This window comes from Mus musculus, chromosome 4 (genome assembly GCF_000001635.26).
Source record: "Mus musculus strain C57BL/6J chromosome 4, GRCm38.p6 C57BL/6J".
In the NCBI taxonomy this organism is placed as follows: Eukaryota; Metazoa; Chordata; class Mammalia; order Rodentia; family Muridae; genus Mus; species Mus musculus.
The window spans coordinates 44,515,479-44,531,886 of record NC_000070.6 but is presented as its reverse complement, the minus strand read 5'-3'; the positions used below and the strand labels follow the sequence as shown (position 1 = coordinate 44,531,886).

Sequence of the window (16,408 nt, the reverse complement as noted above, 5' to 3'; positions counted from 1 at the left end):
CCAGATATTGAATACTTTGGGCTTTGTGGTCCAGAGGGGCAACTACTTAGTTCCTCTCAATGACATGGAAGCAGACAGAAGCCACGCAGAAGGAAGGGGAGGCCGTGTGTAACCAGCCAGGACAGAATCCTGCCTTCAGCCTGCAGGCGGCCCTGATCAGGCCTGATCAGACTTCAGGGAAAAGATCAGGATAGAGGTCTAAGGGAGAGTGGGCAGTGCCTGAGAGGACAGAGGAGACAGAGATGGGGAGACCTGTGGACAGGGGACTCCAGGTCTGACCTCAGTGCTCTCTTGTGTCTTCTAGGCTCCCCATACTATTACAGCCCTGCAGCCCGAGGAGCGGCCCCACCGGCCGCAGCCACCGCCTATGACCGTCACTGACCCTCAGAGCCACGGGTGCCAAGCACTTACAACACATATCATTGCGGGAGGCAGCCTCCCAACCCCTGAGACAGACAGAGGGGCCCAACGACTCGTCTCCCACCCCCGCCCCACACTCCCCTGAAACGTCCTTCCTCCCCTTCGCCCTGCCTGGGATCCAGGTAGGGTGGTTGGACCTCTCCATCCTTGTCATTTCAAGGGTCGCTTGATGAGCTTCTCCAGATGGTGACAGGGTCTCTGCTGATCTAAAGACCACTGCAGCCAAGCCCAGCCTGCCAGTCCCCCTGACTGTCTGACCATCTCTGCATCTCAGCCCAGCAGGTCTGGAAAGGAGCTTTTATTGTTTCACAGCACCCATGTAAATACCGTCTTGCTCCTCTGTGGGCCTGAGGGTCCGACAGAGCAGATTAGCCAACCCACAGTGCAGCCCAGGACATCTTTCACTTGTGCACAGAGCATCCCTCGGCGCGGTGCCCTGTCAGGTATCTCAAAGCTGTCTTTGAAACTGGCAGTGCCTACTTGAGGATGCCTAGCTTCTAGCTCACTCTACTTCTCTGCTGTCTAGAAGGCTCACCGGTGGTCATGGTGCAAGTCTCCTTTGAGGTTTCCCCTAAGAGGAATACATTTTGGGGAAATTCCTCTTCTGGCTTCTTGTCTCTGTTTCCACAGAGCCACTGCAATGTCGAGAGTCCTTCTCTTGATCGGGGACTCCAAGAGAACTATCTGGGACATTCTTCAGCGGCCGTTCTAAAGTAAGAGTGCTGAGCCATTGTAGCTCTGAATGGCTGTCTGGATCAAAAGATCATGTGACCCAGGCCAGGGGCAGGCTTGAGGCTCCCCTGGTCCTCCTGGCCCCACCCCCGGAAGCACCAAACTGAATATGATTTCTGAGGCATGTTCAGGCTCAGGTCACTTTGGGCATCAGCCACAGACATTTCACCCATCAACTGTCCTTTGGGACCCCAATTACTGGATTCTGGGCAAGCCTGTCCCAGCCACAGAGACAGTGACTAACAGAAAGGACTTATCCCTGCATCGAGGACCAGCGGATACTGGACCAGCAGCCAGAACCTGAGCTTCCTCTCACGTAGCCCTGCCCACCTTTGGGGAGCACAGCGTGTGACTGGGTATGGAGGTTCTGGGGATGGTGGTGGGTGCCTGACTCACACCATGCAGGTCCCTCTGCTGCTACAGGAAGTGGAGATGGAACTCGGGGTGGGAAAGGTACAGGAAGGGCGAGGGGAGGGACAGGCTAAGCAACGAAGAACTTGTGAGTGACTTGGGGGTGGGTTTGAGTCTGGGGTACCCAGTGACACAATTTTCTCATCTGGAACTCTATTCTCTGCACAGTCCCTCTTGCCAACTCTGAATAGCAGAGAAGAGCCCGGGTCTAAACTGAGGCTGGATTATAACAATAATGGAGAACGTGACCATTTCACCTAACAGTGTCCCCTGGGAGCCTGCTGTAGCCATACTGTGGGGCCTCAGACCCTTTACCTCTCTGAGACACTGCTGGGCTGACAGTAGGTTGAGTTCACGATTTTTTCTTCCTCCCAGAGAGCAGAGGTGGTGACTGTCACCTAGGTCAGCCCTCACTTCTAAACAAGTATGTGGGGATCTTGTTAATGTTCCAATCAAGTGTAAAACAGGCATGGCAAACAGAGGAGTCTTCAAAACCACATAGTTTAGTCTCTGAGGGGACCTGAGGCCCAGCTTATGGAAGCCCAGAACCAGACCGGGAGACCAAACAGACCTCCTTCCCACGTATTCTGTGCCTCCATACCCCCAATTACGTCTCTGAATAGTGAAGGCTCTGAGCAGTGACTGGATTGGGACTTGGGCCCCTGCCTTCTGACATGTGATGCTCTCTGTCACTTTTAGCTTCCTGTCCCTTTCACCTGGGAGAGGAAGTAGCAGTGACAACAGCAGGAGGTACTGCTTTGTCGCAGAACTCCAGATTAGGTTTCCAAACCAGTACAACTGCCAAGGTTCCCCGGTCACCAGGCCCATGAGCTTGAAGCAGGCTGGATACCTAGGGAACTTGCTAGGCAAAAGAAAGCAGCTAGAGCCTCAGGCCACCTCCAGGAGCTAAGTGACATGCCTCCAGCCTCCACTTGTCAGCTAAGGTAGGAGAAGGCTCCGTCCTCATCCCTTTGTCCCTGTCCCCTGCATCCCTCTCTTCTAGGGGTGTTCTCTCTGTGCTTGTTTCAGTTTCAAACTGTTGGGAAGAAAGGAGCCTCCCTGAATGTGGCTGCTCAGTTCCGCACACCTTCCTCAGCCAAGCCCACCCAGCCCCACAGTGGTCCCCATCCCCCACCCCCCAGCCACCTGATCTAGCCCCTGGAAGGAGCTGCGTCCTCCCTCTCTCACCTGAGGTGCTGCTGGTCCTCAGATCAGAGACGGGGTTTCTTAGACAACACCATGGTTCCTGGAATGCCAGGTTAAAAGCACAAAAACCCAGAGGCTCATGGCTGCTCACGCACACTCTGCTCTTGCCAGCTCGTGAGATGCAGGGGCACGTGTGCGTCCTCAGGCTCACACACCTGCTCGCTCGCACGCTCACACCACAGACGCACAATGCCAGAGAACAGAATCCGGGGGCTTTAGCAGCTCTGAGCCGGGAGGCCCAGGCATTCCTCACGGGCCTTCACTTCTTTCGTCCTGTTTGAACTTTGTGATAAAAAGATATTTTCATACTATTTGTCTAGCTCCCGCCTGAGAACTTGTGTTAGATAGCAAATCCGCCAACCCTTTGCTAAGACACCTTCTCAGAGATTGAGCCTTCCTAACCGACATTGTATAGTGCTTTGTAATGCTTCACTCCCCCACGGGGCAAAGACCCTGACATTTGGGGCTCACTGTGAAGACGAGGATGAAATGAATTCTCAGCTCTCTGAGCCACATTCTTTGCCCACAGGGTTAGCATCCATCACAGAGCATATGGCTTGAAGACACTCACTCTTCAGTCCTCCAGAAATTCCCAGACATGCAACAAGGAAAACAGAGCCCAGAAACTGGACCGGTAACAGGAAGGGTCTAGGGACCAGTGGCCTTGCTGGTCCCATTAATACTGAAACTTTCCTTCTTTATGTAAATTCATGGAATACTTAGTATTTGTGTGGAGCCTTTCCCTGCTGTTCCCTAAGGCTCACAGGACAGTGTGTCCAAGCCGGAGGCACAGTCCCTGGCAGGGCCTAGACATGAACCTGCTCTGACTCTCAAGAGTATAACGCAGCAGTTCCATAAGCCATTCATCCCTCTTTCTCTTTTCTCTGCCCTTTTTACTTTGGAATGAACTGTGACAAGGTGCAGGAGAGCCTGTTCTAGAACCTTGGCTATCCATAAGCCAGAAAACATAGACAGACAGACAGACAGACAGCTGATTCAAAGCCATGCTCTGGGCAGGGTACAAAGCAGCAGCGTATGGTGTGGCCCAGGTATCTAGAGTGTAACTGGCCCGTGAACTGGCACCTCAATAGTGAGAACTTTTAAAACACTCTGTTGGCCAAAAGAAAGAGCTATGTATAGGCTGTCTCTGCCCATCGTGGCCCTGTCAAAGCCTCCATCCCTCTTCTCACTCTTTCATGACCCTTGGAGAAGATGTCAGGGAAGCAAGAGGTGTGTGAGCTGCTTGGACTTTGGAGGTGGCAGTGGGTGAAACAACGGATGTCTTGGGTATGGAGGGAGCTGTTGGTTTTCCATGTATAGAGCCCCAGATGTGTCCACTGAGCATCGAAGGGTGAAATCCCTTTATGAGGAGTCCGGCTCTAGAGTGGCCGCCCTGCCTTTGGCAGCCTTAGCTCTTTGTAGATGACATTTCAGCTAGAATTTAACTCCACGCCATGGGGAGCAAATCTTAAAAACAAACCAAGCACTTCCAAACAAATACTAGGAGCAAGTGACGTCTGACACACAGTCTCTCGGGAGTCCCCTGTGCAGGCCAGCCTAGGGTAGGCCGACCCCATAGGTCTCCAAGTTAGACCAGCTCCATGGTGGGCCTGGCCTTGTCACCGTCTGGAGTCTGCCTCTGATGGTTTCCAGGCACACACTGGTGCACCTGGGTAAATTTATTCCTTCAGTGCTTTAGCCTCCAAGAGGGCCAAGGCACGTGCATTTCTTAAAAGGAAACAAAATACATGACTGGAGACTTGGACAGTCAGGCCATGACTCCCGCCTGCAGTCTGCCCTACCTCCCAGTGGCCCCTTGGCCCTTGTTGTCCCTGGACCTCAAGATCCCATTTTGCATATTCATGAGGGAGCCACAGAATAGATCCACACTTCCCTGCTGTCAGCTCAGGCTGTTCCTGCAGTGGTACTGTGTCCCCAAGGACCAGCTGCAGAGCACATAGTGAGTCCCTTGCACAGGGGCTTTCCTGACACATCTCCATCAGCTGCATGCTGGGAGCAGACACTCATCCTTCTCTCTGTCTTTGGTAATTCCTCAGCACCACGGCCAGGTTCCTGGATACTTCCAGGACCAAGAGAACTTATATCTGATCACTGCCATTCACGGGTTTCAGTCCTTAGGAACCCTAAGGTTCCTCTTAGTACATCAGATGACATCAGTTGAACACAGCCACCTGGTGATACCTCTAGAGCTTTCTGCCCACACCTTAGACTCCTGGGCAGCACCGAGCTGCTGTTTTTGTTCTCACTGTGCGAATGCCCTGGCATCTTGGTGGCATCTTGATGGATCCAGCTCAGTCAGGACAGCTTTGAGCACAGAGCATAGAGGAAGCCAGCATGAAGGTTGGGGACTTAGCAGCTCTGTGCCTCTCACTGACTCTGAGGCCTGACTTCAGGAGACCAGCCTGTAGTCTCACCTGCTCCACCTGGGTTCACTCACCCGCTAAGGCTGCCGTACATGGGAATTTAGTCCCCCCAAACCACCATGCAGATGCCACACCCCTCGTCTTCTCCAAAAGCACCACTAAGAACATGATAGGTGTTTGATTTATAGACGGTGCGTTTCCCTTCGAGTGGAACAGAAAGGAACCCATTTAATGACCCCCCCTCGTTTGCAAGCACGAATACATTTTAATGAAACTGTTTTATTGTATTTGAGGAAATGGAGAGTTGAACATTCCAACCAATCAATAGCCAAAAAATGCTATAAACATAAAAAGAAAATAAATCCCAAGCCTATTCTAAACATCTTGCAAGACTCGGAGCCACAGAGTCAGGCCTTCCTCTCCATTCCATGTGCAGAGATGCATGGAAAGGGGAGTATGTACACACACACACACACACACTCCTACACTCATACACAGTCCCACACACACACACACACACACTCCTACACTCATACACAGTCCCACACATCCACACATTGCTATACTCACACACAGTCACATGCTCATGCACACACTTATACACAGTCACACACTCACACACACTTATACACACACTCTTACAGTCACACACAATCACATACCCACACTTATACACAGTCACACACACTTAAACACATAGTCACACACTCACACTTATGCACACTGTCACACATGTACACACACACACACTAGCACACTTTTACACACACAGTCACACTCACACACACTTATATACACACATAGTCACACACTCCCCCGACACAATCACATATACACTCACACACTTATACATACACTCACACACTCTGATATTAGGACATGAAACTCAGAAGAACTGCTGAGTATGCCAATGCCAGCTCTTGCTGGCTTTCCTTGCCTTTAGTCCCAGAAGGTAAGCAACCCAGCAGCAGCCTGTCCAGGGGCTCAGAAAGGGAAAGAGCTGGCCCCCAGCCCTAAGCCACCAGCACAGTGTGAGTAGTGGGCAATGGGGGTCCGATGTTACCAGCATGCTTCTCCTCTGCCTGGCTGCAGGGTCAACCCCCACTGTGTTCAGGAGGTAGAATTTTGACCAGAGTGTGGCCCTGGCTCCTTCTGGACAATGCTGCCCTGGTTTGTCACCCTCTAGTGGCCTTCAGACATTGAGTATTTGTAGAAATGAAGATTACATTCCTAGGGAACTCTGCCAGGAAGACACATGGGGTTTGCTCTTCATTCTTTTAGATGGTTAACCTTGTCCTAGGGACAGACCTTTCCAGCATCAAAGAAATACATTTCTACTGATCTACTGTATCCGCCAAAGTTTGTGATGCCTGCATAGACGCTTGTTAAAAAAAATACAGAAAAAAAACCAACAAAAAATAAATAAAACCACACAATTGAATTGCCTTTGAAAATGGGAGACAATGTGTCTCCAACAGATTGAGAAACAAAAAGCTTCTTAAAAGTATGTATGTTTTATATTCTTTTTTTTTCTAGTAGAACTGACTTGAAATATTGGTGGCTTTTTTTTCTTAGTGATGTGTGTTGCTTTTGTGTGTGATAATATTTGAATGTAATTACAGCAGTGCCAATTTGCCAAAGATGTTGGACTATTTTTCTTTTGTTGGGAGATGGGAAGGGACTGAGGGTGGGACTTGGGAGGGACTGGGATGGGATACTGGTTTAATTTTTTTTAATTTTTTTTTCTTGTTGAATCTGGGATTTGTGGATTTATTTTAACTTAAATGACTGCCACATCTTTATTTTAAATTAGCAGGAGAAACATGCAATAAGACGCGTAGTTTCAATATATATGTCTTTTCATGAGTGACTGTCCCTTGTGAAGAATTGATTTTATGTAACCTTTATGTGAGATAATTATTTGTAAATATTTGCCATAATTTTATTGGTTTCTAAAATAAAAGTAATTTTTTAAGTTCAGAAAAAGGATTTGATCTTATTTGTTTTTGCTAATTCATACACAGTCTTTGACAACCTTGACTAAGCTACCTAGGGCAGTGGACAACTTGTTGGCTCTTAGTGAAATTGTGGTCAGAAATGAATTTAGACATCCATTTATAGGACTGTGCATGTGACAGAAGGGGCCTCTGACTCGGAGGGGACTCCAGCCCAGTTAGCTGGGTGAGTAATGGCTGATACTCCCCACCACACAGACATACACACACACACACACACATATGCACACTCATACTATGTCACTCAGCATGGGAACCATCACTAAACTTTTAAAAGCTTATTTATTCCCTTTACATCCGAATATCAGCCCCCCTCCTCCCAGTACCCCTCACACAGATCCTCCCTCACTCCCTGCTCCTACTCTCATCTGAGAAGGGGACCTCTCCCCCAGGTACTACCCACATCAAGTCACTGCAGGACTAGGTGAATCCACTCCGACTGAAGCCAGACCAGGCAGCCTAGTTAGAGAAATGGGATCCACAGGCAGGCAACAGAGTCAGGGGAGGCCCCGTTCCAGTTGTTGAGGTACCCCCATGAAGACCAAGCTGCACATCGGCTACACATGTGCAGGAGGCCTAGGTCCAGCCCATGCTTGCTCCTTAGTTAGTGGTTCAGTCTCTGGGAGCCCCCAAAGGTCCAGGTTAGTTGACTCTGTTGGTCTTCCTGTGGAGTCCCTATCTTCTTCGGGTTCCTCAATCCTTCCCCCAACTCTCCCACAAGACTCCAGGAGCTCCATCTAGTACTTGGCTGTGGGTCTCTGCATCTGAGTCAGATGCTGGGTGGAGTCTCTTAGAGGACAGTTATGCGAGGTTCCTGTCTACAAGCATAACAGAGCATCATTAATAGTGTTAGAGATTGGTTCTTGCCTATGAGACAGGTCTCAGGTTGGGCCAGTCTCAAGTTGGTTGGCCATTCCTTCTATCTCTGCTCCATCTTTGTCTCTGTACATCTTCTAGGCAGATCACATTTTGGGTCAAAGGTTTTGTGGGTGGGTTGCTGTCCTTACCTCTCCACTGGAAGACCTGCCTGGCTACAGGAAGTGACCACTTCAGGCTCCATATCTCCTACTGCTAGGAGTCTCAGCTAGGGTCTCCTCCATAGCCACCCTGGGGTCTCCCTACCCCCCAACCTCCATCCCAGATCTCTGGAACATCCTAGAGATGCCTCCCTGCCCCTTTAATAAACTCTTTAACTTCAACCTCTGCAATTCAGAAATAATCAAGGCTGCCCACATTGTACGTTGCATTTTTTCATTCATTCATTCAACAATTGACTGAACATCTATTCTGTCCCTGTTATATCAGGGCAATCAAGAACCTGGCTCACATCAGACTAGTAGCTCGGGAGCCCTGAGGTGACACAGGTAAATCACCGAGTGAGTGGCACCTGCCTGCACCTATGCTTTTAACCTAAACCCAGGCTGTGCTGACTCAAACCTCAGAAGCTACTGACACTAGAACACTGTGGCCCTCATCTCCAGAACGTAGCTCTGTCTGACCCGAACTCTGTGACCTGGCTCCACCGTCCTGAGCAGGGAAACCTTGTCCAGAGCCTTTAGAACTGAGCATCTGGGCAGTATGGGAGACAGAGCTCTTTTTTTTTTTTTTTTTCCAATCAGGGGGCAGAGCAGTTATAGACCTGAGCCATGCCCCTGCCGGGCTATGTCAGTCTGCAAGGGCAGGCAGGGACCGCTGTGCCCCTTGGCACAGTGTGTGCAACTCAGTAATTGCCAGAGATGGAGTGGGCAAGTGACCACGTGGGGGCTATGGACTGCGACTCATTCATATTTAATAAAGCTGGCTGCACGGCCTCCATTCATTTTTGCAATGGATGATGACGACAAAGATGACTCCTCAGGGAAGGAGAGGGGGAGCGAGCATGGAAGAGCCCAGCTCGTCTTCCTTCCCAAGGCTCTGGCTTAGAGCACAAACTCTAGAGAGAGGTTCCTGTGTTTTTGGATAGGTGACACAGGGGGGCAGTCAGCAAGGTTGATGCTTCTGCTTTCCTGGGGACAGAAAACTTGCTCCTGCTGTCTCAGAAATAGGGCAGTGGTGTTCATGATAGCCGGGGCGGGTGTGGCTCCCTGTGACAGCTGAATGGAAGTGAGGGACAAAGGCTCCAGGAGAAGAGGGTGGTTACAGCTTGAATTGGAACTGTCTCTCACGGCTCATGTAACTGTTATGCACAGGTTTTAACGTTTGGTCCCTGGGTGATTTGCTGTTCCCTGTTGTTCAGGAGGTAGAGCCCAGGTCGGGGGAATGGGTAGGTTTTTGGCAGCATATTGTTACTGGCCATTTCCCCTTGACCCTTCTCTGCCCTGAACCACAAGGTGGACTGACCTGTTCTGCCACATGCTCCAACCATCATGAGGTCCTGCCCAAGCACATGGGACTAAATACGTGCTGACCCCTCTGAAACTGTGAGCCAGTAGAAGCCCTTCTTCCTGGTAGGTGTCTTATCACAGCCAAAGAAAATCACAAATGCTAGGGTGGAAGCGCCAGCTCAGCCAGCCTGCAGCAGCCTTCTCCACTTGACAGCAACCACAGACAGGTAGAAGAGATGCTGGGGCCAAAGTTCAGGGTGAAGCCTCAGGTCCATTCTTTCCTCAGACTCATTCCAAGCTGGGCCCTGGTAAGGGCAGCAAACAGGGATGCCCAGCGTGGACAATGAAACCTCTATCTGACAAGACACTGTCTTTTAAAGGGTTTGATAGGAACCATTTTGCTGGTGCACCAGTGGTCTTCCTTTCTTCACCTGTTCAATGGGTGTGCACTAGGTCATATTTGCCTCAGTGTTGTGAGGGGTAAGTGTTGTGTAGTGTATGTCTTTCTAAGTGATGAGCATGACATTTGCCAGGGCGTCTTCTCTGGTGTGAAGGAGTCACAGTGTGGGCTAGGGAGATGGATTCATGGCTACAGCGCCTTCTGAACAAGCATGAGGAGCCATTTTCAGATCCTCAGGAACTCATGTGAAAGCCGGGCATTGTGGTGTGTGCCTATCACCTAAACATACACAGACACATACACATAGACATACACACACACACATATAGACACACATAAATAGACATATACACAGACACACACATACACAGACACACACACACATAGTAGACATACACACAGACACAGATACATAGACACACACAGACACAAACACACACATACACAGACACAGACAGACACACGGAGACATACGGACACAGAGAGAGAGACATAGACACACACACACATAGAGACACACAGAGATAGATACACAGGCACATACACACACACACACACACACACACACACAGAGAGAGAGAGACAGAGAGAGACAGAGAGAGACAGAGAGAGACAGAGAGAGAGAGACAGAGAGAGAGTGTGTGTGTTAGGGAAGGCTTCCCTGAAGAGGTGCCTTTTGAGCTGAACCAGGAAGAGTACACAGGATTTCAACAGATTTTAGAGAAGGCAGGAGAGGCCTCCCAGGCAAGGGTAACCATGAACACAGAAAGGTGTGTTGGCCGAAGACCCCAGACTGCTTACCTTGGCCCTGCCCTCTGGAAGTCAGAGCTAATATGAGTATGGACCAAAAGAGATGGTTAGCCTGGACCTGTGTCATTCCCTAGCAGGTCGGGCTGCCCAAGGAGTGGAGGGAGGTGCTAAGTGCAGGCAGGGGCCAAGGTTCCCCCTCAGCAGGCTGCAGAGATGGAAGAGATGCAAAGATGTCCAACCTATGGCTATGTAGGCAGGGAGACCTCCAAGTCTACTTGCCACAACAGACTCCAGGAGAGGTACTTGGCCCCCAAGTCCAGGAGGAAGAAGGGGTGGCCAGTGCCTGAAGCTTTCCCATAGTAGACACAGCCACCGTGGTTTTAGACATCTACAAACATTAACACCCCAAGTGATCTCATCTTGTGTTAATTAATTAATTAATTAATTAATTAATTTATTTATTTTTGGTTTGCTTATTGCTACGTCCTGATTCTTTTTCCTCTGGGAGTATGCCTTGTACACAATCTTTAGATAATTTTCTTGAGTCAACAAAGCTGTCCTTGGTTTGGTCTTTCCCCGGGATCTGATGGTGGGAGCCATTCAAGCCCTGCTTCGGGCCAACCCTGAGGGCATGTAGTAAATACAGCACTTCCCAGTGTTTGTTTTCAAGGCTGAGTAACTCCGCAGCACACACAGGGTGGCTCACACAGCACTAATCTGTTTTCTGTCAGTTCTGGAGACTCCAGGTCCAAGATCAAGGCTGAAGCCCTCTGAGGCTCCTCGTCATCCTACTGACGGAGACAGACGTGCCTCTGTGTTCCCTCCGCATGTCACGTCAGAAGGGCACCATCCTTCCCGGATTAGGTCCCTCCCTAATGACCACTTTCCCCTTCGTCACCTCTCAGAGACCCTGGCTCAAAACAGTCACATCCTGCAGTTCTGAGGAGTAGGACTTCAGCGTGTGAATCTGGGGATCTGTCCACAGTTTCACCTAAGATTACAAAGACTCGCAGATCCATGTCCAGCCTAGGTTGGCTCTTCACATACCAGCTATCCCTTGGCATGTCTCATACTGTCTCTACCTGCCAGTCTGTGCCCTGTCTATGCTAAAGAATTCTGCTCTATCATTCACCTCCATCTTAACTCTCCAGTATAAACCCCAGAAAGGTCTTTCCTCATACCTCACATTTAATCCAGTTACTGCAAGACTAAGTAAGGGGTTACTTTAGAATTTTTCTTAAAACCAATAGATCTATAGTTACTGCATGGGACGGGACTTTGGAGCTCAAAAAGAGATATGAAGTCTTAGAAGAAAAGAGTAGTGTATTTGGCTAACATATGTTGTATAATATAGATAAAATTTTATGCGTGATTAAAACTTTTAATAAAATGCAAAGGCAAGTTGCTTGGTTAAATAAATCTAAGAAATATGAAAGGATGGGGTGCCCTTAATACACAGAATTTTTTAATGCAAAATATGAAGACAGGAGGAGGAGATTCTCCATCTCAACAGAGAAGTGGGTCAAAGACAGCACAGCTCATTCACGAAAGGGCATGCATCACCTCACAGTACCAGGATTAAAAGCATAATTGGAATTTACAGGGATAATTATTGTTTTGTTGTTTAAAATGGGATTTTTTTTACTCTAGCCCAGACTGATCTTGAACTCATTTGATCCTTCTGCCTCAGCCTTCTAGTCACTACCTCACACACCACAAAAAGAACCGTGGTAATGTCAGTGCTGGGGAGAATGCAGAGAAATGGACTCTGCCACACTGCCACTGAGCTGTCTGTGGCTGAGAGTAGGAGGCTAAAGCTGCTCATCTGTTTCTTGGCCTGAAGCTGGTCCCTCAGTGCGCAGGAGGAGGGGGACTCGAATGGGGCAAGGTAGAGATTCTGAGCATAGGCCTGACCATCCCTGGGTATGTGACTTTCCCAAGAGCCCGCAGCCTGCAGTCTGAGATGGGATGCACAGCCGAGGCTGGGAGGGAGCTGGGGCTTTTCTGTCTCGCTGATGTCATCTGAAAGGGCACGCGGCAGCAGAGGGTCTCCCATCATCCACAAACATGTGTAAATATTGCCGCGGCACTAATGTAACCAAGGAACTCACTTCCTGTTGTTTCCCTTCAGTGATATTTTCTGCTTGGCTGAGTTTGCTTAGCGCACTGGAAAGGCCAACTCATCAGCTCTTGTTGTTAATCAAGAGCAGTAATTGTCCGAGTGCAGAGCCTCCGGACTTGGGCTCTGCTGAATAGGATAACAAGCTCCAAAAATGCTAAGTAGTCGTTTCTATAAATGGGCCTCTTCTAATAGGGAAGGCCCCCAAAGAGGACTCATGAAGAAAGCCCTTCTGTGAAGTAGAGTTAAAACATTGTGTGTATTTTACAGAGCATGGCAGCTAAGTTGAAAACTTCCAGAAATTCTTAAGCCATGGACTCCAATTGAAGCTCTCTCATCCCCACCCCCACCCCCCACTGGTAAATGTGTTGATTTGTCAAGGCGATGCCAGTCTATACAGTAAAATAAGCATAGCCTGCAACTTCAGTGTCAGCCCAGTAGAAATCTGGGGCTCATATAACTGATACTCCTGGAAGGCAGACAGCCTTCCGCAAGGTGACCCAAGGATCCAGGCTCCTTTCTTCTTTTTGGCTTTGCCATTTTCAAGTTTGCCTTATTTAGGCCTGCAGAAAAGGGAGGAGCCCAGGGACCATGCCAGATGTTCCCATCAGTAGGGCTGAAAGGGTATGTATCCCCATTCACGATCACCCAGCCAGAACCCAGCCCCTTGGCCTTGCCGTCTAGCTGTGTGATAAGGAAGACGAAAAGACAGGGTTTGGGAAGGACTATCGTGTTATCCTAATGAACACGAATGCTGAAGATTGAAGCCCTGGCTTCCCTCGGAACAGTATGAACACACTCTGCCCAGCTCCAGGCCTTACCTCTACCCTAACCCTCAGTGGGATCCACGCTGACACCAAGCGTGCCTCTGTCCTGGAAGAAGTGAAGGCATTTTACATCCTCTGCAGACCTGCTCCTGCCTCACTCTGATCCACTGCCCCACTTCTGAAAAGTGCCCTGGGCTAAGCAGTGAATAAGAACACCCATTAGCATTTACTGAGTACTGTTTACCGGGCGCTGATACTTAGTGGAAGTTTTCCTGTTGCTCCAGAATGACATACCCAAGGCCCTTAATTGAAGCCAAATGTTCAAGCTACTTCCTGCAGTAGAGACATACTTGAAGAGATTAGATCTGGCACTCAGTAACAACCTCCGTTCACCATTCGTGACCACAGCCATTGACTTCAAATACAAAAGGTTGGAGCCAGAAGGAGGTGGACATGGAGGGAATGTGCAGGTTCATCAGAGAGGCCGAACCCTCCCTCCCCTTGAGGAAGATGACTGATTCCTCTTCTGCTGTGACCCCAGTGATGTAATGCAGGGCCCTAATGCATTGACTTTAAGTTGATTGAAAGGGAGAATCTTGGGTAGGCCTGAATTAAATAGCCCATTTCTTTAGGAGAGTGTCTAAGGGGTCAGAAAGGCAGATATCTGCCATGTTGTAGGCGGAGTTATGATACAAGGAATGGCTAGCAGCCTCCGGGAGCTGAGACTATCAGTTCTATAGCAGTAGGAACTTGATTCACTGTCCTGAGAGAATCAGGTTTTATCAGCAACTCAGTAATGTAGAAGGCCTGGAGCTTTAAGAGTGGTAACAGGCTTCCCAGAAATTTCGAGCTCAAGGAGAGGGCTCAGCAAAGGAATGGTCAAACTGCTGGCCCACAGTAATGTTGAGCTAATGAATCTGTGGTTCACAACAAGAGAAGATGGACCTGGTGTCTCTTCAGGCCACAGAAAGGCCCAGCTGTACAGGGAACAAGGAGAGAATGCCCCCTTTGATTGTGTTTGCGAGAGACGTTTCCAAAAGAACAGAGCTGAGATCAAAATGAAATTGTTCTAATAACTGAAAATAGTTAAAGTTCTAGTAATCTGACCACTGATGTCCAAATAATAGACCAAGTAATATGAATGGGCCTGGTGCTGTTTGTATGTTGATGCTAATTCTACTCTCCTGGGAGGGGTTGTGGACAAGGAGTGAGTTACATAGTCAAGTGACTTCTTGTGAACCAATTCCCTAATGAATAAAGGAGCCAATCACTGGGCAAGTAGGCAGGACTTTCAAGTTGCTTGGAGGAAGAGAGGAAGCAGGAGAGAGTTAGGCCTTTTTGGATGGGGATAGTGTGAGGACAAGATGTAGCTACAAGTGTTTGCTGGCTTATGGCGAATCCTGGTGGATTCACCACCGGAGAAATTAGATTTAATATGACTTACAAGATTAAGATTCTAGTTGTTGCACCCAGAGACTGAGTTACCATTGTTTCTGAACTAAGTTTGTGTTGTGTTTTTCTTCTCTCTGTGACTCAACTGGGTTCCAGAGAGAAAGGTACGGTGGCAAAGCGTGGGTTTGCCTGATGTGTACCACAAAGGCCTTGGGGGTATTGAAGCATAGGGCTGGCATGGTAGCAACCCACCAGTGGAAACCTAGTGAGCTGGGTGAAGAGATTTTGGAGTTTTGAGTCAGAGTTTCCATGAGACAATAACAAGTCGACCATTGCCTGCCAGTGCATGACTGGCCAGGCCGCCAGGGCAGAGAGCTGCGGACACAAGCACAGGAACGTGCCAGTTTGTTTTAATATTTCCCACAACAAAGTAATCTACAAGAAACGGAAAGGAACAGATTTACATAGTACGGAGAGTGGAGCCAGAGTGGAAACTTACCTCATCCCATGTTTATACCACAAGGAATGATGCCTCTTAAGTGAACTGATCCCACACATGCATCATCTCATTTAACCCATACAATTGCGTGGTCGGGATAATTACCAGTCCTACTGATGATCCCCGAGAGATTTCACCCTTGTGCAGGTGGTAGGCTTTGTGGCCAAGACTTGAAGCCAGGTAGTGTGATCCCCAAAAGAAAATCACTAAGAGTCACTGTACCACAACTGAGCACGCAACGTAATTGGTCTTAGCACCTCAACCAGCAATCCAGAATGCAGCAAAGGCCTAGGGGGGTACCAAGGGTATTCATCTTTCCCTAGAGGCAGAACCTCTGGGCCCTTCTCAAGCTCTTGTGCCTCTGGTGGGCTCAGTTCAGTCTAGGCCAAACTAAAATGCCAACGAAATCCTGAATCAGTCTGCATTTGTTATTACTATTCTCGCTGTTTCTTTGTGCTCTTTTTCTTTTCCTATTGTTCATTTGTTTGACTGATTGACCGATTGATTTTCAGGCCATATGGAACCTCCCAAGGGCTAGGTTGGCAGTCATGTGCCACCCTACTTGGCCGGATCTGCACTTCAAAGGCAGTACCAGCTTCCTTGTTCCTCAGTCAAGATGGATTCCATGATCTCCACTTTGTAACAGGGTCTCTACAGGGCACAGGGACCACAGGACAGAGGTGAAACAAACCTGGTCCCTGCCTTGGGAGGACAAAGCCTGGACCCTGCCTTGGGAGGACACCCCTTCTGCTGGGCAGGGGAGGCAAACAGATGGGGGTTCAGAAGTTCAGGAATGGTGTCTGCAAGCTACTCAGAAGTGCAGGACTGTGTGGAAAAGGTGTCCTCTGGGAGTCAGCGCTGTCACCAAACAGCAAGACTGGTCCACATCTGCTAAGCATGCTAACTCAGGCCTGTAAGATCTTTCTGTATTTCCTCCAGGAAATACAGGAAATCACCTACTGTTTTGTTCTCATCTGGGGACAAGGTAA

At 49.0% G+C, this 16,408-nt stretch overlaps 1 protein-coding gene across 1 annotated transcript in view; it reads left to right on the top strand.

Moving 5' to 3' along the window:
- The window catches only part of Pax5 (paired box 5), a 185,947-nt gene extending 178,808 nt beyond the window's left edge, over positions 1 to 7,139 (top strand). Inside the window, exon 10 of the mRNA NM_008782.3 lies at positions 305 to 7,139. Within this exon, the coding sequence (NP_032808.1) occupies positions 305 to 381 (77 nt within the window). The 3' untranslated portion in view covers positions 382 to 7,139. The remainder of the gene's footprint in view (positions 1 to 304) is intronic.
- Positions 7,140 to 16,408: the final 9,269 nt, after the last annotated feature.